The 25,613-nt window shown below is 44.4% G+C and overlaps 1 protein-coding gene across 1 annotated transcript in view; it reads right to left on the bottom strand.

Annotated features, from left to right (window-relative positions):
- Window positions 1–25,613, bottom strand: part of LOC121544769 (RNA helicase aquarius-like) — a 134,755-nt gene that overhangs the window by 10,040 nt on the left and 99,102 nt on the right. The window contains 2 exon segments of the mRNA XM_041854904.2: window positions 2,359–2,444; window positions 24,030–24,200. Coding sequence (XP_041710838.2) covers window positions 2,359–2,444; window positions 24,030–24,200 — 257 coding nt within the window.

Here is a 25,613-nt window from a genome sequence, read left to right as displayed (position 1 = left end):
CAATCCTCTCCTTTATAAAACACAGAGTAATGGGAGTTTTCAAGAGTTTTTAGACTTCAATTTCAGTCAGCCGCATCGCGGCTCCAATGGGGTATAGGGCTATCTACAAAAACACATTACACCAGCGCACCCACCATAATTGATCACACGGCGGGGCAGTGTGTGTGTGGGTGTCCTGGTACAGAGAGCTAAAACACTGTAGCAGTGTTTTGCCTGGTGTTTAATATGCAGCATATTAAGGAAGAAGGGTCATTACACAGGTGCACCTTGTACCGGGGACAATAAAAGGTCACTAAAATGTGCAGTTTTGTAACAAAGCATAATGCCACAGATGTATCAAGTTTTGAGGGCGTGTGCAATTGGCATGCTGACTGCAACGTCGTTTTAGAGAATTTGGCAGTACGTCCAAATGGCCTCACAACCGCAGACCACGTATAACCACGCCAGCCCAGGACCTCCACACCCGGCTTCTCAAGGACATTCAGAGAATTGTCCCGAAGCCACTCCTGCATTGTCTTGGCTGTGTGCTTAGGGTCGTTGTCCTGTTGGAAGGTGAACCTTTGCCCCAGTCTGAGGTCCTGAGTGCTCTTGAGCAGGTTTTCATCAAGGATCTCACTGTACTTTGCTCCATTCATCTTTGCCACATGACAGCCCGCTTGGAGTTTGGATCCTGACTAGTCTCCCAGTCCCTGCCGCTGAAAAACATCCCCACAGCATGATGCTGCCACCACCACCATGCTTCACTGTAGGGATGGTGCCAGGTTTCCTCAAGATGTGACGCTTGACATTCAGGCCAAAGAGTTCAATCTTGTTTTCATCAGACCAGAGAATCTTGTTTCTCAGGGTCTGAGTCCTTTAGGTGCCTTTTGGCAAACTCCAAGTGGGCTGTCATGTGCCTTTTACTGAGGAGTGGCTTCTGACTGGCCACTACCATAAATACCTAATTGGTGGAGTGCTGCAGAGATGGTTGTCCTTCTGGAAGGTTCTCCCATCCCCACAGAGGAACTCTAGAGCTCTGTCAGTGACCATCGGATTCTTGGACACCTCCCTGACCAAGGCCCTTCTCCCCTGATTTCTCAGTTTGGCCGGGCAGCCAGCTCTAGGAAGCGCCTTGGTGGTTCCAAACTTCTTCCTTTTAAGAATGATGGAGGCCCACTGTGTTCTGGAGGCCCACTGGACCTTCAATGCTGCAGACATTTTTGGGTACACTTTCCCAGATCGGGTGCCTCGACACAATCCTGTCTCGGAGCTCTACGGACAATTCCTTCAACCTCATGGCTTGGTTTTTTCTCTGACATGCACTGTCAACTGTGGGACCTTATATAGACAGGTGTGTGCCTTTCCAAATCATGTCCAATCAATTGAATTTACCACAGGTGGATTCCAATCAAGTTGTAGAAATCTCAAGGATGCACCTGGGCTCAATTTCAAGTCTCATAGCAAATGGTCTGAATACTTATGTAAATAAGGTATTTCTGTAATACATTTGCTAACATTTCTAGAAACCTGTTTTCGCTTTGTCATTATGGGGTATTGTGTGTAGATTGCTGAGGAATAACATTTATTTAATAAATGTTAGAACAAGGCTGTAACGTAACAAAATGTGGAAAAAGTCAAGGGGTCTGAATACTTTCCGAAGGCACTGTATGCAGCATATTAAGCAAGAGGGGTTAGGGTTGTCTGGTGTTTAATATGCAGCGTTTTAAGCAAGAGGGGCTCGTCAGTATCTCGTATCAGCCTGGAAATTCAAGGTATTTTCAATAGGCATCAATTCAGAAAGGGGAGTGAGGGAGGGAAAAAGAGAAAGGGAGATCGAGGAGAGTAGAGAGAGAAACAAAGAGTAATAGAGAAAAAGAGAAGCGTAAAAGTAGGAAAGAGAAAGGGAGAGTGAAAGAGTAGGAGAGAAAAAAGAGAGAGGGAAAGAGAAAAAGACAGTAAGAAAAAATAAAGGGTAAGAGAGAGGGAAAGACCCCAAACTTAACCCAGGCGAGTGGTTACAAAGAGGGCTCTCTAAATCTTGTAATAGGCCATTAAAAAAAAACTGATGGGGAAGCTGCTCTTTGTTCGATACTCTCACCCCGATACTCTTTACACAGCTGAACTTAATAATCGCTGCAGCTGAACTTTTAAAAATGTCGTTATTATTTTCCACCTCGTCCTCAAAAGCTTCATCCACCCTGTGCGTGACATGGGAAATAAGTCTGTAAAGACTTAACATTTTCAGCAACTTTTTCAGTCCACATTTATTCACACCAAGAGGCTCTTTAAAAAGAGGTATTTAAAAAGAGCTCTCTGGGGGTAAAGCGACTGTTTTTGGTGTTGTGTATTTCTGTTTAGTGTGTGTGGTAAAGTGCCTACCTCAGGTGTCCGACAGCTCTGGTGCGGACCAGTGAGAGGATGATGTAGTCATTCTGCTGACCCTGGAACCTGTCCACCGTCGTCACCTAGAGACAAACACACACACGGATTTAGTTAAAATGTTCACGAGCGAGTGTGTGAGCTTTGCTCCCTTCCTAGAAATTCAGAGGGCAGTGGATCTTTTTAGGGAGGTGGGTATGATGTTGTTCCTGCTGTTATCCTGGTGGGCCACAAGGAGAGGCAGGCGGGTGTAATACGGCTTTGAGGGGCCCAGCCCAGGGTATTTCCTTACAGTACCCAGGCTGCTTACCTGGCCCTCACTGACTCAGGGCCACAACACAGCACAGGCCACAAACACACACAGAGACTATATTTAGGGCTATTTTAGGGAGATGGAGGTGAGGGGAGAGAAATGGATTGGGCCTGTCCCTCAGAAGCCGAGGAATCGCGTGTCAGGCAAGTTGCTTTATTCCCCGGTAATCCTGCCCTTATAAGAAGCACATTTCAAATACTTACATTTTCTTGCAGTGAGGAAAAGAGCTGATTTTGGGAGGCTTTATTGTTGACCTTGTGCGATAATGTTGCATACAGTATGCAATAGGTTGAGCTGTCTACTAAAGTGACGACTTTAGTTGAAATACCCAGTATCCATCGAACCCCTCATCCTATGCTTTGTGCATTGCAGAAGATTTAGGACTTAACATTTACATTTACGTCATTTAGCAGACGCTCTTATCCAGAGCGACTTACAAATTGGTGCATTCACCTTATAGCCAGTGGGATAACCACTTTACAAATTATTATTATTATTTTTTATTTTTTGGGGGGGGGTGGGGTAAGGGGGGGGTTAGAAGGATTACTTTATCCTATCCCAGGTGTTCCTTAAAGAGGTGGGGTTTCAAATGTCTCCGGAAGGTGGTGAGTGACTCCGCTGTCCTGGCGCTGTGAGGGAGCTTGTTCCACCATTGGGGTGCCAGAGCAGCGAACAGTTTTGACTGGGCTGAGCGGGAACTGTGCTTCAGCAGAGGTAGGGGAGCCAGCAGGCCAGAGGTGGATGAACGCAATGCCCTCGTTTGGGTGTAGGGACTGATCAGAGCCTGAAGGTACGGAGGTGCCGTTCCCCTCACAGCTCCGTAGGCAAGCACCATGGTCTTGTAGCAGATGCGAGCTTCAACTGGAAGCCAGTGTAGTGTGCGGAGGAGCGGGGTGACGTGAGAGAACTTGGGAAGGTTGAACACCAAACGGGCTGCGGCATTCTGGATGAGTTGTAGGGGTTTAATGGCACAGGCAGGCAGCCCAGCCAACAGCGAGTTGCAGTAATCCAGACGGGAGATGACAAGTGCCTGGATTAGGAAATGTGCGCACAGGAAGCGGCACACTTAACCAGTGAAACATTCAAAAACATTGTACCCATACATGGGTGTTGACTGGAATGGTCTAGGACAGGGGTTCCCAAACTTTTTTGGCCCACGACTATCATTTGTTTTTCAACAAGACAATGACCCAACACACCTCCAGGGTGTTTAAGGGCTATTTGACCAAGAAGGAGAGTGATGGAGTGCTGCATCAGATGACCTGGCCTCCATCATCCCCTGACAACCCAATTGAGATGGTTTGGGATAAGTCGGACGACAGAGTGAAGAAAAAGCAGCCAACAAGTGCTCAGCATATGTGGGAACTCCTTCAAGACTGTTGGAAAATCATTCCAGGTGAAGCTGGTTGAGAGAATGCTAAGAGTGTGCAAAGCTGTCATCAAGGTAAAGGGTGGCTATTTGAAGAATCTCAAATATAAAAAATATTTTGTTAAACACTATTTTGGTTACTACATGATTCCAACTCAGCAAAAAAAGAAACGTCATCTCACTGTCAACTGCGTTTATTTTCAGCAAACTTAACATGTGTAACCTGCAAGTTCCCAGACATTTCTGGGGGAATAGCCCTAGCCTTAGCCCTCACCCTCCGATCCAGCAGGTCCCAGACGTGCTCAACGGGATTGAGATCTGGGCTCTTCGCTGGCCATGGCAGAACACGGACATTCCTGTCTTGCAGGAAATCACGCACAGAACGAGCAGTATGGCTGGTGGCATTGTCATGCTGGAGGGTCATGTCAGGATGAGCCTGCAGGAAGGGTACTACATGAGGAAGGAGGATGTCTTCCCAGTAATGTACAGCGTTGAGATTGCCTGCAATGACAACAAGCTCAGTCCGATGATGCTGTGACACACCGCATCAGACCATGACGGACCCTCCACCTCCAAATCGATCCCGCTCCAGAGTACAGGCCTCGGTGTAACGCTCAATCCTTCAATGATAAACGCGAATCCAACCATCACTCCTGGTATGACAAAACTGCGACTCATCAGTGAAGAGCACTTTTTGCCAGTCCTGTCTGGTCCAGCGACGGTGGGTTTGTGCCCATAGTCGATGTGGTTGCTGGTGATGTCTGGTGAGTACCTGCCTTACAACAGGCATACAAGCCCTAAGTCCAGCCTCTCTAAGCCTATTGCGGACAGTCTGAGCACTGATGGAGGGATTGTGCGTTCCTGGTGTAACTCGGGCAGTTGTTGTTGCCATCCTGTACCTGTCCCGCAGGTGTGATGTTGGGGTGTACCGATCCTGTGCAGGTGTTGTTACACGTGGTCTGCCACTGCGAGGACGATCAGCTGTCCGTCCTGTCTCCCTGTAGCGCCGTCTTAGGCGTCTCACAGTACGGACATTGCAATTTATTGCCCTGGCCACATCTGCAGTCCTCATGCCTCCTTGCAGCATGCCTAAGGCACGTTCACGCAGATGAGCAGGGACCCTGGGCATCTTTCTTTTGGTGTTTTTCAGAGTCAGTAGAAAGGCCTCTTTAGTGTCCTAAGTTTTCATAACTGTGACCTTAATTGCCTACTGTCTGTAAGCTGTTAGTGTCTTAACGACCGTTCAACAGGTGCATGTTCATTAATTGTTTGTGGTTCATTGAACAAGCATGATAAACAGTGTTTAAACCCTTTACAATGAAGATCTGTGAAGTTATTTGGATTTTTATGAATTATCTTTGAAAGACGGTCCTGAAAAAGGGACGTTTAATTTTTTGCTGAGTTTGTTATTTCATAGTTTTGACGTCTTAACTATTATTTTACAATGTAGAAAATAGTAAAAATAAAGAAAAACCCTTCATGTAGTAACCAAAAATATATATTTTAGATTTTAGATTCTTTAATGTAGCCACCCTTTGCCTTGATGACAGCTTTGCATTCTCTCAACCAGCTTCATGAGGTAGTCACCTGGAATGCTTTTCCAACAGTCTTGAAGGAGTTCCCACGTATGCTGAGCATTTGTTGGCTGCTTTTCCTTCACTGTGCGGTCCAACTCATCCGAAACCATCTCAATTGGATTGAGGTTGGGTTATTGTGGAGGCCTGGTCATCTGATGCAGCACTCCATCACTCTCCTTCTTGGTCAAATAGCCCTTCACAGCCTGGAGGAGTGTTTTGGGTCATTGTCCTGTTGAAAAACAAACGATAGTCCCACTAAGCGCAAACCAGATGGGATGGCGTACCGCTGTAGAATGCTGTGGTAGCCATGCTGGTTAAGTGTGCCTTGAATTCTAAATAAATCACTTGATAGTGTCACCAGCAAAGCACACCCACACCACCTCCTCCATGCTTCACAGTGGGAACCACACATGCGGAGATCATCCGTTCACCGACTCTGCGTCTCACAAAGACACGGTGATTGGAACCAAAAATCTCATAGCGCTTGATGGGTTTTGCGACTGCACTTGATGGACTGTCGTTTCTCTTTGACAAAAGGACAGATTTCCACCGGTCTAATGTAGATTCATTGTGTTTCTTGACCCAAGCAAGTCACTTCTTCTTACTGGTGTCCTTTAGTAGTGCTTTCTTTGCAGCATTTCGACCATGAAGGCCTGATTCATGCAGTCTCCTCTGAACAGTTGATGTTGAGATGTGTCTGTTACTCGAACTCTGTGAAGCATTTATTTGGGCTGCAATCTGAGGTGCAGTTAACTCTAATGAACTTATCATTTGCAGCAAAGGTAACTCTGGGTCTTCCTTTCCTGTGGCGGTCCTCATGAGAGCCAGTTTCATCATAGCGCTTGATGGTTTTTGCGACTGCACTTCAAGAAACGTTCAAAGTTCTTGACATTTTCCGGATTGACTGACCTTTGTGTCTGTTTTTTTTAGCTTTTCTTGCCATAATATGGACTTGGTCTTTTACCAAACAGGGCTATCTTCTGTATACCACCTCTACCTTGTCACAACACAACTGATTGGCTCAAACGCATTAAGAAGGAAAGAAATTCCACAAATTAACTTTTAAGAAGGCACACCCGTTAATTGAAATGCATTCCAGGTGACTACCGCATGAAGCTGGTTGAGAGAATGCTAAGAGTGTGCAAAGCTGTCATCAAGGCAAAGGGTGGCTACTTTGAAGAATATAAAATATATTTGGATTTGTTGAACACTTTTTTGTTTACTACATGATTCCATATGTGCTATTTCATAGTTTTGATGTCTTCACTATTATTCTACAATGTAGAAAATAGTAAAAATCAAGAAAAACCCTGGAATGAGTAGGTGTCCAAACTTTTGACTGGTACTATATATATATTTTTTTATTCTCCCGCGACCCCATTTTCATATCAGGCGACCCCCCTAGTTTGGGAACTGCTGGTCTAGGAGATTGAGCATGCACAATGTGTATCCCAGTACTAAGAGACTGGCTTCTTCTATTCTCCTGAGTGGGTGAATAGGCCAGAGGGAAGAGAAGCGCCATAGATACGTCTTTAAATAAATCATCCTATCTAGCCGACTCCCATTGGTCTAATGCACTATTCATTGACTTTGGAGTCCCACAAGCCAAAGCCCCTCCAAGTCGCCTTATGGGCAAAAGAAAGGCAAAGGAGGGAGGTAGAGAGGGTATATAGAACAGGTGCAGCACCAGAAGTAACAATATGTCGCTTTTAAAACAAGGTGAAATGTCCAGAGCTGTCTGTTCAGAAACAATGGCCAGTCGCTCTCAGGAACCCCCCCACCCCCGTAGTGGCATACTATTACCCCACAACAGCCAACACCCCTGCACATTGACTCGGTACTGGTACCCTCTGAATATAGCCTAGTTATTGTTATTTTATTGTGTAACTTTTTATTTTATTTAGTAAATATTATTTGAACTGCATTGTTGGTTAAGGGCTTTGTAAGTAAGCATTTCACAGTACCTGTTGTATTCGTCGCAGGTGGCAATTTTTTATTTATTTGATTTGACATGCACATACACAGGCACACACACATCTCAAATGTACCCACCCAATAGCATAGCCTAGTGGAAACTGAAGGGGCAAATATGCTGTGCAATTTCAGCCAAAATGCTTCACCTTATTTTCCAGAGCAGAACAGAGAATGAGAGAGAGCTAGATAGAGCCCTGGGGCTTAGCATTTTGCATTGTGTTAAGTTATTTATGTGAAATCTTCCAGGGAGGGAGTTGCTGAGGTCAGGACTTCATGGCAGGCACACATCTATGGGCAGTGGGATCTGCTGTAGTGTGTAAGCACACGCCCGCCCACACACTCTCTTATTTTTCTCTGTTATATCACTGTCATACTGGATCTCAGCCATGGTCACCTGATTGAAATATTAATTGCTGTATCTCTGCTCTCTCCCTCTCCCTCCCTCCTTCTCTCCCTCTTATTTATGAGTCTCTTGGTAGCTACTGAAGACAGCATGCCTTATTGTCCGATCTTTCACTGGGTTGAGTGGGTTCCCAGGGCTATGCTGGGGTAGTGAGAGGTCGGCGACCCAGAGGAGGGTGGCAGTGGTAGGGAATGCAAACATTTTTTGGGGGACACTATCTTCCAGACTATGAGTAAGCTATTGAATCAATCTATAAGAGTGTCCCGGTGTGTCGCAGGGTTCCTTTTGATTTCCTGTTGTATTGACTGTGTCCTACCACTGCTCTCAGGAAATGAACCAAGTCCACTGGGAGAGAAAGAGAGATTTGATTTCCATCCCATCCATCCCTGTACCCCCTCCCTTCATAATTCTCCCTCTCCCTTCATCCTTCCCTCACACCACCGCATTGCAGTGAATACCAACTAGGTGAAGACTGATTAACCTTATCGCTTTGGCTACTGATTCTATCAATGTCAATCTATTTTAGCCCTGACCTGCTTGTGCATGTGTGTGCATGCAAGCGTGTCATCGCTCTTAATCGAGTTTGCATTAATGTGATTCTGCGCATTAATCAAATGACCCCTTAACTCAGTTAAAGTAGTAGGTTAAAAAGCAGCAAATGGCTTGTTTATAAAAATATTGATTGGTCTCCATTGCAAAGACAGACATTTTTACATTTACATTTTAGTCATTTAGCAGACGCTCTTATCCAGAGCGACTTACAGTTAGTGAATACATATATATATATATTTTTTTTTTATACTGGCCCCCCGTGGGAATCGAACCCACAACCCTGGCGTTGCAAACGCCATGCTCTATCAACTGAGCTACATCCCTGCCGGCCATTCCCTCCCCTACCCTGGACCAATTGTGCGCCGCCCATGAGTCTCCCGGTCGCGGCCGGCTGCGACAGAGCCTGGATTCGAACCAGGATCTCTAGTGGCACAGTTAGCACTGCGATGCAGTGCCTTAGACCACTGCGCCACTCAGGAGACGACCACAATACAGACCACCAAGAGCTCTTTTTAACATTTCCACAGTAACTACAAAAACACCTTAAAAATGCATATTACGCCAAAAATGGGAGTTATGTTAAACTTACTCCCGATGCATATGTCTGTGAACCGTTCCTAAGATTCACTGTACTGTGACCCACAGTGGAATATAAAGCTATTAAAATCCAGGACCTGGAGGTGTTTAGCAAGGCACTGCTGGTTTTCATTCTTCCTTCCCCTCTAACAAGGGACGGCTTCAGACCTGGTTGGTACTTGGGACACAATTAAACAAATTTGATTGGTCGTGTACACATATTTTGCAGATGTTATCGTGGGTGTAGCGAAATGCTTATGTTCCTAGCTCCAACAGTGCAGTAATACCTAACAATACACGCAAATACAAAAAAATGTAAGAAAGGAATTAAGAAATATACCTGGCCACTATCTGGCCAATAAGTGACAGTTATACACTCAGTGGTCAGTTTATTAGGTACACCACCCCGTTCACAAAAATGGTTTGCTCCTACAGACAGTGAGTCACGTGGCCGTGGCTTGCTATATAAAGCAGGCAGGCATCGAGGCATTCAGTTACTGTTCGACTGAACGTTACGAATGGGAAAAATGAGTGACCTAAGCGACTGAGCGTTGTATGATCATCGGTGCAAGGTGCGCTGGTTCCAGTATCTCAGAAACGGCCAGCCTCCTGGGGTTCACGCACCACAGTGTCTAGGGTTTACAGAGAATGGTCGACAAACAAAAACATCCAGTCAGCGGCTGTCCTGTGGGTGAAAACAGCTCGTTGATAAAAGAGGTTGAAGGAGAATGGCAAGAATTGTGCAAGCTAACAGGCGGGCCACAAACAGGCAAATAACGGCACAGTACAACAGTGGTGTGCAGAACGGCATCTCGGAATGCACAACTCTCATCTGTCCTTGTCACGGATGGGCAATTGCAGCAGACGACCACACCGGGTTCCACTCCTATCAGCTAAAAACAAGAAGAAGCGGCTCCAGTGGACATGCGATCACCAACCCTGGACAATTGAGGAGTGGAAAAACATTTCCTCGTCCTACAAATCCCAGTTCCTGTTGCATCACGCTGATGGCAGAGTCAGGATTTGGCGTAAGCACTAAGCAGCATTAGTCCATGGCCCCATCCTGCCTGGTGTCAACTTTACAGGCTGGTGGCGGTGGTGTAATGGTGTGGGGAATGTTTTCCTGGCATACGTTAGGTTCCTTGATACCAATTGACCAACGTTTGAACGCCACACCTTGTAGAATCCGATACTAGATGGTACTAGATCAGTGTACCTAATAAACTGGCCACTGAGTGTATATCAATTATCTACCAGGGAGAAAGGAAAAGCAAAAAAGAGAATGCAGGACCCAAAGGTGTGGATGTGACTGACTTGCCCTGGGTGTAGTGGGTTTACAGTGCCTTGCAAAAGTATTCATCCCTATTGGCGTTTTTCCTATTTTGCTGCATTACAACCTGTAATTTAAATTTATTTTTATTTGGATTTCATTTAATGGACACACACAAAATAGTCCAAATTGGTGAAGTGAAAAAAATTCAAAAAAATTATGGAAAAGTAGTGCGTGCATATGTTTTCACTCCCTTTGCTATGAAGCCCCTAAATAAGATCTGGTGCAACCAATTACCTTCAGAAGTCACATAATTAGTTAAATAAAGTCCACCTGTGTGCAATCTAAGTGTCACATGATCTGTCACATGATCTCAGTATATATACACACACCTGTTCTGAAAGGCCCCAGAGTATGCAACACCACTTAGCAAGGGGCACCACCAAGCAAGCGGCACCATGATGACCAAGGAGCTCTCCAAACAGGTCAGGGACAAAGTTGTGGCGAAGTACAGATCAGCACCATACAGATCAGCACCATTAAATCCATTATTAAAAAATTGAAAGAATATGGCACCACAACAAACCTGCCAAGAGAGGGCCGCCCACCAAAACTCACGGACCAGGCAAGGAGGGCATTAAATCAGAGAGGCAAATAAGAGACCAAAGATAACCCTGAAGGAGCAGCAAAGCTCCACAGCGGAGATTGGAGTATCTGTGCATAGGACCACTTTAAGCCATACACTCCACAGAGCTGGGCTTTACGGAAGAGTGGCCAGAAAAAAGCCATTGCTTAAAGAAAAACATAAGCAAACACGTTTGGTGTTCGCCAAAAGCCATGTGGGAGACTCCCCAAACATATGGAAGAAGGTACTCTGGTCAGATGAGACTAAAATTGAGCTTTTTGGCCACCAAGGAAAACGCTATGTCTGGCGCAAACCCAACACCTCTCATCACCCCGAGAACATCATCCCCACAGTAAAGCATGGTGGTGGCAGCATCATGCTGTGGGGATGTTTTCATCGGCAGGGACTGGGAAACTGGTCAGAATTGAAGGAATGATGGATGGTGCTAAATACAGGGAAATTCTTGAGGGAAACCGGTTTCAGTCTTCCAGAGATTTGAGACTGGGACGGAGGTTCACCTTCCAGCAGGACAATGACCCAAAGCATACTGCTAAAGCAACACTTGAGTGGTTTAAGGGGAAACATTTAAATGTCTTGGAATGGCCTAGTCAAAGCCCAGACCTCAATCCAATTGAGAATCTGTGGTATGACTTAAAGATTGCTGTACACCAGCGGAACCTATCCAACTTGAAGGAGCTGGAGCAGTTTTGCCTTGAAGAATGGGCAGAAATCCCAGTGGCTAGATGTGCCAAGCTTATAGAGACATACCCCAAGAGACTTGCAGCTGTAATTGCTGCAAAAGGTGGCTCTACAAAGTATTGACTTTGAGGGGGTGAATAGTTATGCACGCTCAAGTTGTTTTTTTGTCTTATTTCTTGTTTGTTTCACAAATTTTTTATTTTTTTTGCATTTTCAAAGTGGTAGGCATGTTGTGTAAATCAAATGATACAAACTCCCCCCAAAAAATCAATTTTAATTCCAGGTTGTAAGGCAACAAAATAGGAAAAATGCCAAGGGGAGTGAACACTGTAGCTCGTGGTCCTCTGTAGCTCAGCTGGTAGAGCACGGCGCTTGTAACGCCAAGGTAGTGGGTTCGATCCCCGGGACCACCCATACACAAAAATGTATGCACGCATGACTAAGTCACTTTGGATAAAAGCGTCTGCTAAATGGCATATTAAAAACACTTTCGCAAGCCACTGTATTTAGTCTAGCTGGTACTAAGTAGGGAACGGGAATACCTAGTCAGGTGCACAACTGAATGCATTCAACCGAAATGTGTCTTCCGCATTTAACCCAACTCCTCTGAAATCAGAGCGGTGCGGGAAGCTGTTGTCGTTGGGGGTTAACTGACTTGCTCAAGAGCAGAACGGCAGATTTTTCCACCTTGCCGGCTCGGGGATTCGAACCAGCGCCCTTTCGGTTACTGGCCCAACGCTCTTCACCGCTAGGCTACCTGCCGCCTTAAGTAGCGTAAGTACTGTGTGTCTAATTACACAATGGACTGGACTGGCGGGCTGCTGCTGACATTTGGTGTGTTTTAGACATTGTGACGTGATTGCTGTCAACACTCTCACTCTGGCCAAAACGCTGACCAGCCGGCTTGACCTTTCCAGCGGCTGAGCAGTTTCCCCAAAGACAGTCATTATTTTATTTTCATTCCCTTACCTATATTACTCCCTCTCTCCCTCCCTGGACTATTTAGCAGTTCGTCACCCCAGAGAGGTCAGCTCTCCATCTGAGAGACACGCCTAATGAGAGAGAGAAGGAGAGAAATAAATAATAAGGAAAAGCTGGAGGGGATGAGCTCCCACTAGTAGTGCTAAATATTGAGAGATAGCACCAGAGAGCCACAGAGCTAGCATACACTGATAGCAATGCAGAGAGAAGAGAGATAATTTTCTGGACACTGTGGGCCAGACTAACACATGACCCTTAGTCCCTCCACTGCTAAAAACTGCAACCACATGCTATAACTCTAGGAGCCTAAGTTAATTTACAGTGGAATGAAAGAGAAATGCAGCCGCCACCTACAGTGGGGAAAAAAAGTATTTAGTCAGCCACCAATTGTGCAAGTTCTCCCACTTAAAAAGATGAGAGAGGCCTGTAATTTTCATCATAGGTACAACTATGATAGACAAATTGAGAATTTTTTTCTCCAGAAAATCACATTGTAGGATTTTTAATGAATTTATTTGCAAATTATGGTGGAAAATAAGTATTTGGTCACCTACAAACAAGCAAGATTTCTGGCTCTCACAGACCTGTAACTTCTTCTTTAAGAGGCTCCTCTGTCCTCCACTCGTTACCTGTATTAATGGCACCTGTTTGAACTTGTTATCAGACTGAATCTGCAATAGGTAAGCAGCTTGGTTTGAAGAAATCAACTCTGGGAGCAATTATTAGGAAATGGAAGACATACAAGACCACTGATAATCTCCCTCGATCTGGGGCTCCACGCAAGATCTCACCATGTGGGGTCAAAATGATCACAAGAACGGTGAGCAAAAATCCCAGAACCACACGGGGGGACCTAGTAAATGACCTGCAGAGAGCTGGGACCAAAGTAACAAAGCCTACCATCAGTAACACACTACGCCGCCAGGGACTCAAATCCTGCAGTGCCAGACGTGTCCCCCTGCTTAAGCCAGTACATGTCCAGGCCCGTCTGAAGTTTGCTAGAGTGCATTTGGATGATCCAGAAGAGGATTGGGAGAATGTCATATGGTCAGATGAAACCAAAATAGAACTTTTGGTCAAAACTCAACTCGTCGTGTTTGGAGGACAAAGAATGCTGAGTTGCATCCAAAGAACACCATACCTACTGTGAAGCATGGGGGTGGAAACATCATGCTTTGGGGCAGTTTTTCTGCAAAGGGACCAGGACGACTGATCCGTGTAAAGGAAAGAAGGAATGGGGCCATGTATCGTGAGATTTTGAGTGAAAACCTCCTTCCATCAGCAAGGGCATTGAAGATGAAACGTGGTTGGGTCTTTCAGCATGACAATGATCCCAAACACACCGCCCGGGCAACGAAGGAGTGGCTTCATAAGAAGCATTTCAAGGTCCTGGAGTGGCCTAGCCAGTCTCCAGATCTCAACCCCATAGAAAATCTTTGGAGGGAGTTGAAAGTCTGTGTTGCCCAGCGACAGCCCCAAAACATCACTGCTCTAGAGGAGATCTGCATGGAGGAATGGGCCAAAATACCAGCAACAGTGTGTGAAAACCTTGTGAAGACTTACAGAAAACGTTTGACCTGTGCCAACAAAGGGTATATAACAAAATATTGAGAAACTTTTGTTATTGACCAAATACTTATTTTCCACCATAATTTGCAAATAAATTCATTAAAAATCCTACAATGTGATTTTCTGGATTTTTTCTTCTCATTTTGTCTGTCATAGTTGACGTGTACCTATGATGAAAATTACAGGCCTCTCTCATCTTTTTAAGTGGGAGAACTTGCACAATTGGTGGCTGACAATACTTTTTTTCCCCACTGTAAACCTTTACCCTACCACACACAATTCAATTCAACAGCCGGGCCCAGTTGGAAGGGGCCAGGGGGAAACCAGAAGCTGTGTGTCTTATGACCTGACTCAAGACTCTTAACAATCCCATGGGCTCTGTGACAGGATGAGTTTGTGTGAATGGAGGAGAGGCGTGGATGCCTTCTCTGAACAAGAGTAGGGCTGGGCGATCGATCGAATTAATTTGATATTCCAAATGCCTGTATCTCAAGAATCAGTTATTTTTATTTTCAGTTTTTATGCGCGCTTATCTCCGCTGGTTCTCATCTTGTCTCCTTTGCTCCTTCTGCTGTGACTGACTGTGAACCTCCCCTAACCCTGCCCCTCACAACAACAAAGATGAGACATCATTTCTTCCGGTCTGTAACAAGTGGTTTCAACTCGCTTGTCGCTATTTGCATTTGAGGTTTGGTCCAACAGAATCGTAATTTTACGGTAATAGAGGAGAAGTTAACCTTTCCAACAATACCCTTTTTATGTCTGAACTGCTCAAGTTGCGCGCAGAGCAAACATTAACACAGGACTATCATTGAACACTGATTCTGGAAAATGTATGCTCAGTTTGTCTAAACTTGAAATATAAAGATTAGCTGGCTACTCCCTGGTACTTGGGCTTGTGCTTGAGAGATTTTTTATGAGACCTGTGTTAATTTTCTATAATTCCTGCTACAAGAAGTTTGTTATTAGTGAATGTGCATTATGCATGGTTCCGGTTAAATTTGTGGGGGGAAAAAGGCATTTTCATAGACTTGAAAGCCAGATCAGTGAATATTGCATAAAAGCAGGTTAAATGATTTAGATAAAATAATTAAATTATTAGTGGGTCTTATTATTGTGGAAGGCTTATATTTAGCCTAGGTATAATTTCACAAGTCCTGAATTCATTAGATTATTGCTGACTGTTTGAAATGCAGTGTATTTGACCTTTAAATTGTACAACAAAACTTATTTAGATACATATCATGAATCGCCCATAAATGTGAAAAAAAAATAGAGATGATTTTTAGGCCATATGGTCAAGCCCAAACCAAGAGGTACAGACACTGAACTGATGGGCTGGTGGCCATTGTACAGCTTAGAGTAAAGAGTTAACTGCATAGAGGCCACAGAGAGAGAGCGAGAAAGAGCCAGAGACAGCGAGAGGGAGAGAGCGAGCGAGAGAAGGAGATAGAAAAGGGCAACCAGAGGAACACAAACACCTTTGTAAATACAACCAATATGTATCTGTTTATTTATCTTCCCTTGCCATTCACACTATAACTAGTTGCACACTGTTACAACAATGTAAATAGATAAAACATTTGAGATGCCTATATTGCTTATTTCACTTTTGTTTGTTTTTCACTTGCTTTGGCAATTGTAAACATATGTTTCCCATGCTGATAAAGCACCTTTGGATTGAATTTGAGAGAGGAGAGCGAGCGAGAGAGCGAGAGCGTGCTGTGATTCTCACCCAGGACAGTTAAGGACTACAGGTTGCAGAGGGACTTAGTGATAAAAGCTAACAGTGTGTGAAGTGCATGTTGAGGGTGTTAAAGTCAGGTGCAGCTGAAGAGTAAACATAACAGTAAATAGGTGTGTTGTTATTGGGAGCAGAGAAGCCACCTGAGAGACAGGAGAACAAGGTTGTGAAAATCAGGGAGGTGTGAGTGTGTGTGGGTGGAACTTCAAACTTTGTTGAAGAGGCAGAGAAATAGGCTTGGGCGGTATACCGTATACTGGGGTATTTGGAAATAACCACGGGATGGTTTTTCAATACCGTCAATACCGTTGAAACTATTTCTTTGAATTTTTTTTTTACATTTGAATATTTGTAGCTACTTTTTAAGTAAATACCTGCAGTCAAGTTGTGCAATACGTTAGGAGATAAAGAAGATTGCCTTCTTCATTTCACCTGACACATAATTTTTTATTATGAAGCTTACCGGTTGACACCAGTCACATGGTATTTGTTTACAAGTACACAAGACCAGAGCCTTGTGAGTAAATCACTGTTCTGCAGCACGCGCCAGGTGATCTAGTTAGAGTATGGAATTCACAACTAAAATGTTTGCCAGCTAGATAGCTTATAACTATTAACTTAACTGTCTAAAACGTGCTAAATGCTATGCAATTGTGCATTTGGATTGCTAAGCTATCTAGCTAGGTGGTTAGCTTCTTCCAAAATCAAGCTTTGCTTGGTAAAAGCAGAAGGCCCTCCTGGATCAAAAGCCTTGCTGTCTAATATCTGTTTTGTGCGTGCAGCAAACTGTGAGTAGCATTTTTTAGTTACTTGTACAGCGCATTCGGAAGGTATTCAGACCCCTTCCCTTTTTCCACATTTTGTTACGTTACAGCCTTCTTCTAAAATGGATATTTTTTTTTATCCTCATCGATCTACACACAATACCCCATAATGACAAAGCGAAAACAGGTTTTAAGAATTTTGCATAAATAAAAAATAAACAGAAATACCTTATTTACATATGTATTGTAAATTTTCTGTGAGACTCGAAATTGAGCTCGGGTGCATCCTGTTCCCATTGATCATCCTTGAGATGTTTCTACAACTTAATTTGAGTCCACCTGTGGTAAAATCAATTGATTGGACATGATTTGGAAAGGCACACACCTATCTATAAAAGGTCCCACAGTTGACAGTGCATGTCAGAGCAAAAACCAAGCCATTTTGTCGAAGGAATTGTCTGTAGAGCTCTGAGACAGGATCGTGTCGAGGCACAGATCTGGGGAAGGGTACCAAAAAATATCTGCAGCATTGAAGGTACCCAAAAACACAGTGTCCTCCATCATTCTTAAATGGAAGAAGTTTGGAACCACCAAGACTTTTCCTAAAGCTGGCCACCCGGCCAAAATAGGGGGAGAAGGGCCTTGGTCAGGGAGGTGACCAAGAACACGGTGGTCAGGCTGACAGAGCTCCAGAGTTCCTCTGTGGAGATGGGAGAACCTTCCAGAAGGACAACCATCTCTGCAGCACTCCACCAATCAGGCCTTTATGGTAGTGGCCAGACGGAAGCCACTCCTCAGTAAAAGGCACATGACAGCCGCTTGGAGTTTGCCAAAAGGCACCTAAAGGACTCTCAGTCCATGAGAAACAAGATTCTCTAGTCTGATGAAACCAAGATATAACTTTTTGGCCTGAATGCCAAGCGTCCCATCTAGAGGAAACCTGGCACCATCCCTACGGTGAAGCATGGTGGTGGCAGGGACTGGGAGACTAGTCAGGATCGAGGCAAAGATTAACGGAACAAAGTACAAAGTGATCCTTGATGAAAACCTGCTCCAGAGCGCTCAGGACCTCAGACTGGTGCGAAGGTTCACCTTCCAACAGGACAACAACCCTAAGCACACAGCCAAGACAACGCAGGAGTGGCTTCGGGATAAGTCTCTGAATGTCCTTGAGTGGCCCTGCCAGAGCCCGGACTTAAACCCGATCGAACATCTCTGGAGAGACCTGAAAATAGCTGTGCAGCAACGCTCCCCATCCAACCTGACAGAGCTTGAGAGGATCTGCAGAGAAGAATGGGAGAAACTCCCCAAATACAGGTGTGCCAAGCTTGTAGCATCATACCCAAGAAGACTTGAGGCTGTAATTGCTGCCAAAGGTGCTTCAACAAAGTACTGAGTAAAGGGTCTGAATACTTATGTAAATGTGATATTTCAGATTTTTTTCAGAAGCAAACATTTCTAAAAAACAGTTTTTGCGTTGTAATTATGGGGTATTGTGTGTAGATTGATGAGGGGGGGAAAACTATTTAATCAATTTTAGAATAAGGCTGTAACATAACAAAATTTGGAAAAGGTCAAGGGATCTGAATACTTTCCGAAGGCACTGTATAACTTTGAGCTGGGATGTCTGTCCTGCAAATACTTTAGTTCAGAGACTGTATAAAATGTTTGCAATGCGCTCGTTAACATTTAGTTAGCATCCTCCATGGGAATTTACATGTACAGTGCATTCGGAAAGTATTCAAACCCCACACACAAACCAGTATCTATTTTTTAGGGCAATCTCGGTAGAAATGGTACAAATAGAGGTTCAAGACTCATAAGGGATCAGATTTTTCTTTCTTTACATACATACATACATACATACATTACCAGTCAAAAGTTTGGACACCTACTCATTCAAGGGTTTTTCTTTATTTTTACTATTTTCTACACTGTAGAATAATAGTGAAGATACCAAAACTATGAAATCATGTAGTAACCAAAAAAGTGTTAAACAAATCAAAATATATTGTATATTTTAGATTCTTCAAAGTAGCCACCCTTTGCCTTGATGACAGCTTTGCACACTCTTTGCATTCTCTAAACCAGCTCAAATATAAAATATATTTTGATTTGTTTAACACGTTTTTGGTTACTACATGATTCAATGTGTTATTTCATAGTTTTGATGTCTTCACCATTATTCTACAATGTAGAAAATAGTACAAATAAAGAAAAACCCTGGAATGAGAAGGTGCGTCCAAACTTTTGACTGTATTGCATTCGGAAAGTATTCAGACACCTTCACTTTTTCCACATTTTGTTACGTTACAGCCTTATTCTAAAATGTATTAAATGTTTTTTTCCCCTTATTAATCTACACACAATACCCAATAATGACAAAGCAAAAACAGGTTTTTAGAATTTTTTGCAAATGTATTACAAATAAAAAACTGAAATATCACATTTACGTAAGAATTCAGACCCTTTTCTCAGTACTTTGTTGAAGCACCTTTGGCAGCGATTACAGCCTTGAGTCTTCTTGGGTATACCGTTACAAGCTTGGCACACCTGTATTTGGGGAGTTACTCCCAATATTCTCTGCAGATCCTCTCAAGCTCTGTCAGGTTGGATGGAGAGCGTCGCTGCACAGCTATTTTCAGGTCCCTCCAGAGATGTTCGATCAGGTTCAAGTCAGGGCTCTGGCTGGGCCACTCAAGGACATTCAAAGACTTGTCCTGAAGCCACTCCTGCGTTGTCTTGGCTTGTGTGCTTAGGGTCGTTGTCCTGTTGGAAGGTGAACCGTCGCCCCAGTCTGAGATCCTGAGCTCTCTGGAGCAGGTTTTCATCAAGGATCTCTATACATTGCTACGTTCATCTTTCCCTCGATCCTGATTAGTCTCCCAGTCTCTGCCGCTGAAAAACATCCCCACAGCATGATGCTGGCACCACCATGCTTCACCGTAGGGATGGTGCCAGGTTTCCTCCAGACGGGACGCTTAGCATTCAGGCCAAAAAGTTCAATCTTGGTTTTATCAGACCAGAGAATCTTGTTTCTTGTGGTCTGAGAGTCTTTAGGTGCCTTTTGGCAAACTCCAAGCGGGCTGTCATGTGCCTTTTACTGAGGAGTGGCTTCCGTCTGGCCACTCTACCATAAAGGTCTGATTGGTGGAGTGCTGAAGAGATGGTTGTCCTTCTGGAAGGTTCTTCCATCTCCACAGAGGAACTCTGGAGCTCTGTCAGAGTGACCATCGGGTTCTTGGTCACCTCCTTGACCAAGGCCCTTCTCCCCCGATTGCTCTCAGTTTGGCCGGGCGGCCAGCTCTAGGAAGAGTCTTGGTGGTTCCAAACTTCTTCCATTTAATAATGATGGAGGCGACTGTGTTCTTGGGGACCTTCAATGCTGTAGACATTATTTTGGTACCCTTCCCCAGATCAGTGCCTAAACACAATCCTGTCTCGGATTTCTACGGACAATTCCTTCGAACTCATGGCTTAGTTTTTGCTCTGACATGCACGGTCAACTGTGGGACCTTATACAGTGAGGGAAAAAAGTATTTGATCCCCTGCTCATTTTGTACGTTTGCCCACTGACAAAGAAATGATCAGTCTATAATTTTAATGGTAGGTTTATTTGAACAGTGAGAGACAGAATAACAACAAAAAAATCCAGAAAAACGCATGTCAAAAATGTTATAAATTGTTTTGCATTTTAATGAGGGAAATAAGTATTTGACCCCCTCTCAATCAGAAAGATTTCTGGCTCCCAGGTGTCTTTTATACAGGTAACGAGCTGAGATTAGGAGCACACTGTTAAAGGGAGTGCTCCTAATCTCAGTGTGTTACCTGTATAAAAGACACCTGTCCACAGAAGCAATCAATCAATCAGATTCCAAACTCTCCACCATGGCCAAGACCAAAGAGCTCTCCAAGGACGTCAGGGCAAAGATTGTAGACCTACACAAGGCTGGAATGGGCTACAAGACCTAAAATGAGGAATCAGCCCAGAACTACACGGGAGGATCTTGTCAATGATCTCAAGGCAGCTGGGACCATAGTCATGAAGAAAACAATTGGTAACACATTACGCCGTGAAGGACTGAAATCCTGTAGCGTCCGCAAGGTCCCCCTGCTCAAGAAAGCACATATACAGGCCCGTCTGAAGTTTGCCAATGAACATCTGAATGATTCAGAGGAGAACTGGGTGAAAGTGTTGTGGTCAGATGAGACCAAAATGGAGCTCTTTGGCATCAACTCAACTCGCCGTGTTTGGAGAAGGAGGAATGCTGCCTATGACCCCAAGAACACCATCCCCACCGTCAAACATGGAGGTGGAAACATTATGCTTTGTGGGTGTTTTTCTGCTAAGGGGACAGGACAACTTCACCGCATCAAAGGGATGATGGACGGGGCCATGTACAATCAAATCTTGGGTGAGAACCTCCTTCCCTCAGCCAGGGCATTGAAAATGGGTTGTGGATTTTTTTATATATATATTTTTTTTTACCTTTATTTAACCAGGTAAACCAGTTGAGAACAAGTTCTCATTTACAACTGCGACCTGGCCAAGATAAAGCAAAGCAGTGCGATAAAAACAACAACACAGAGTTACATATGGGGTAAAACAAAACAAAGTCAAAAATACAACAGAAATACATATAATATACAGTGTGCAAATTTAGCAAGTTATGGAGGTAAGGCAATAAAATAGGCTATAGTGCAAAATAATTACAATTTAGTATTAACACTGGAATGATGTGCAAGAGATGATGTGCAAATAGAGATACTGGAGTACAAATGAGCAAAATAAATAACAATATAGGGATGAGGTAGTTGGGCGGGCTAATTTCAGATGGGCTGTGTACAGGTGCAGTGATCGGTAAGGTGCTCTGACAACTGATGCTTAAAGTTAGTGAGGGAGATAAGTGTCTCCAGCTTCAGAGATTTTTGCAGTTTGTTCCAGTCATTGGCAGCAGAGAACTGGAAGGAATTGCGGCCAAAGGAGGTGTTGGCTTTGGGGATGACCAGTGAGATATACCCGCTGGAGCGCAGACTACGGGTGGGTGTTGCTATGGTGACCAATGAGCTAAGATAAGGCGGGGATTTGCCTAGCAGTGATTTATAGATGGCCTGGAGCCAGTGGGTTTGGCGACGAATATGTAGTGAGGACCAGCCAACAAGAGCGTACAGGTCACAGTGGTGGGTATTATATGGGGCTTTGGAGACAAAACGGATGGCACTGTGATAGACAACATCCAATTTGCTGAGTAGAGTGTTGGAGGCTATTTTGTAAATGACATCGCCGAAGTCAAGGATTGGTAGGATAGTCAGTTTTACGAGGGCATGTTTGGCAGCATGAGTGAAGGAGGCTTTGTTGCGAAATAGGAAACCGATTCTAGATTTAACTTTGGATTGGAGATTCTTAATGTGAGTCTGGAAGGAGAGTTTACAGTCTAACCAGACACCTAGATATTTGTAGTTGTCCACATACTCTAGGTCAGACCCGTCTAGAGTAGTGATTCTAGTCGGGTGGGCGGGTGCAAGCAGCGTTCGGTTGAAGAGCATGCATTTAGTTTTACTAGTGTTTAAGAGCAGTTGGAGGCTACTGAAGGAGTGTTGTATGGAATTGAAGCTCGTTTGGAGGTTTGTTAACACAGTGTCCAATGAAGGGCCAGATGTATACAAAATGGTGTCGTCTGCGTAGAGGTGGATCTGAGAGTCACCAGCAGCAAGAGCGACGTCATTGATATACACAGAGAAAAGAGTTGGCCCAAGAATTGAACCCTGTGGCACCCCCATAGAGACTGCCATAGGTCCAGACAACAGGCCCTCTGATTTGACACATTGAACTCTATCTGAGAAGTAGTTGGTGAACCAGGCGAGGCAGTCATTTGAGAAACCAAGGCTATTTAGTCTGCCAATAAGAATGCGGTGGTTGACAGAGTCGAAAGCCTTGGCCAGGTCAATGAAAACGGCTGCACAGTACTGTCTATTATCGATCGCGGTTATAATATCGTTTAGGACCTTGAGCGTGGCTGAAGTGCACCCATGACCAGCTCGGAAACCGGATTGCATAGCGGAGAAGGTACGGTGGGATTCGAAATGGTCGGTGATCTGTTTGTTGACTTGGCTTTCAAAAACTTTTGAAAGGCAGGGCAGGATGGATATGGGTCTGTAACAGTTTGGATCTAGAGTGTCACCCCCTTTGAAGAGGGGGATGACCGCGGCAGCTTTCCAATCTCTGGGGATCTCAGACGTTACGAAAGAGAGGTTGAACAGGCTAGTAATAGGGGTTGCGACAATTTCGGCGGCTAGTTTTAGAAAGAAAGGGTCCAGATTGTCTAGCCCAGATGATTTGTAGGGGTCCAGATTTTGCAGCTCTTTTAGAACATCAGCTGTCTGGATTTGTGTGAAGGAGAAGCGGGGGGGGCATGGGCAAGTTGCAGCGGAGGGTGCAGAGCTGGTGGCCGGGGTAGTGGTAGCCAGGTGGAAAGCATGGCCAGCCGTAGCAAAATGCTTGTTGAAATTCTCGATTATTGACAATGACCCAAAACACACGGCCAAGGCATCAAAGGAGTGGCTCAAGAAGAAGCACATTAAGGTCCTGGAGTGGCCTAGCCAGTCTCCAGACCTTAATCCCATAGAAAATCTGTGGAGGGAGCTGAAGGTTCGAGTTGCCAAACGTAAACCTCGAAACCTTAATGACTTGGAGAAGATCTGCAAAGAGGAGTGGGACAAAATCCCTCCTGAGATGTGTGCAAACCTGGTGGCCAACTACAAGAAACGTCTGACCTCTGATTGCCAACAAAGGTTTTGCCACCAAGTACTAAGTCATGTTTTGCAGAGGGATCAAATACTTATTTCCCTCATTAAAATGCAAATCAATTTCTAACATTTTTTACATGCGTTTTTCTGGATTTTTGTTTTGTTTTTCTGTCTCTCACTGTTCAAATAAACCTACCATTAAAATTATAGACTGATCGTGTCTTTGTCATTGGGCAAACGTACAAAATCAGCAGGGGATCAAATACTTTTTTCCCCTCACTGTATACACAGGTGTGTGCATTTCCAAATAATGTCCAATCAATTTAATTTACTAGAAGTGTCCTCCAATCAAGTTGTAAAAACATCAAGGATGATCAATGGAAACAGGATGCCCAGGAGCTCAATTTCGAGTCTCATAGCAAAGGGTCTGAATACTTTTATTTTTAGGATAGTAAAAGGCAGGGTTTCTGCGTGTGTGTGCGGTTTATATAGTGGTGTGTGTCCTTACCTTGTTGGGCTGTCCAAAGCAGGGGTTCCCAGCACAGCGCTGGTTGATGACATCTCTGATGAGGTGTTTCTGTCCATTGTAGGTGGTGAGGATGCTGATCCTGTCGGCAGGGTAACCCAGCAGACGCATATACATGAACAGAGCCACACAGTACTCTGCCTCACCCAGGTTCTACAGAGAGATGGAGGGAGGAAGGGTGGGTTGAGAGAGAGGGGGAGGTGAGAGAAAGAGAGGGCAGGTTAGACAAAAAGTTTTGCACTGGAAAAATCTAACTAAATACTATTACTAAACAGATACAAAAACGAATTTCCCAGTGTATTAGAATGTTTTCCCCTAATCGTTTGAATATAAGCGAGAAAGCGAGATGATTACAAAAGTTTTCATGTTCGTAATACACATTTATTTCCACACCAATTCCAAGCTCTTTTAGTACCCAGAGAGCACTGTAAACCAGTGTGTGTGTTTTAATACATCAAATCTGTGCCTGTGCCCATGTGCTGGTTGGTGTGACACGCAGAGTGGGGTCTGATGGGGGTGAGGTTAGGCTGGCTGGGGGATAATGTCACGCTGGGCGGCATGATGGGGTGTGAGGCTCAAGCTCATTGGCCTGCAGCTGAACCACACTGGGAAATGCTTTACTTTCCCTCTCACTACACTAAAACACAGGATGGGGTGGCAGGTCTCATGCACACAGATGTGCACTTACAGATACACAAAGAAATGCACGTAAAGTTGCAGGCAGGATTTTAAGAAAGACCAACTTACAAACAACACACAAATACACACGGACAGGCACGCACACACACGTGCACGCCAATGAATACACAGACATACGATGTGCAGTCAAGCTGGCCTCTCAGTGCCTCTATTCTGTCTGCAGTGCAGTGAACACAGGGGGTTTGGAGGATCATGACGAAGTAGAACATCACGCTTCTCTTTCTCCTCCCAAATACAGACAGGTCACAGCTGTTCCAACAGCAGTTGGCCGGCCTCTCTCTACATCCCCCTCTCTCCTTCACACGCTTTCTCTGTCTCTCGCTCCCTTTCTCTCTCGCTCCCCCTATTTTCCTCCCTCTCTCGCTCTCCCTATTTTCCTTCCTCTCTCTCTACCTTCATCGCTTTCTCCATCCAAGTGCTTTTGGCTTCCGGACAACGAAAGAAAGTTGATTTGAAAACCAATAGAACAGGAGAGAAATGGCATAGAGGTGGGTCCAATAGGGAAGTAAATGGAAATACATTTGCCAAAATTATATAATTACTCCTGTCTGTACAGAAATAAATAAAATGATTCAACATACTTAGCCACAGAGGAATTGAGGATCATTAGCTTCTTTAAATTTTTTTGCTGTGGATTGTTTCAAATCACAAGCTCGTAGGCCTATGCCTATTTGGGAAGCTCGCAATTTGGGCAGTGTGCGTGGCAATAGGCCTAGCTGATTATGGAGTTGCGGCTGTCAGTAAAAAGTATCTAAAATGTGTGTGAAGATAATGTGTATTGAGTAGAATTTAAAATGTACAGACAAGAAGAAGGGGAGGGGTGTGTGGTGAAGATAAAGGCGAGTCTCTCCAGAATTGCACAGCTGT

This window comes from Coregonus clupeaformis, chromosome 29, assembly GCF_020615455.1.
Source record: "Coregonus clupeaformis isolate EN_2021a chromosome 29, ASM2061545v1, whole genome shotgun sequence".
NCBI lineage: Eukaryota > Metazoa > Chordata > Actinopteri > Salmoniformes > Salmonidae > Coregonus > Coregonus clupeaformis.
This window is presented reverse-complemented; position numbering and strand designations above follow the sequence as displayed.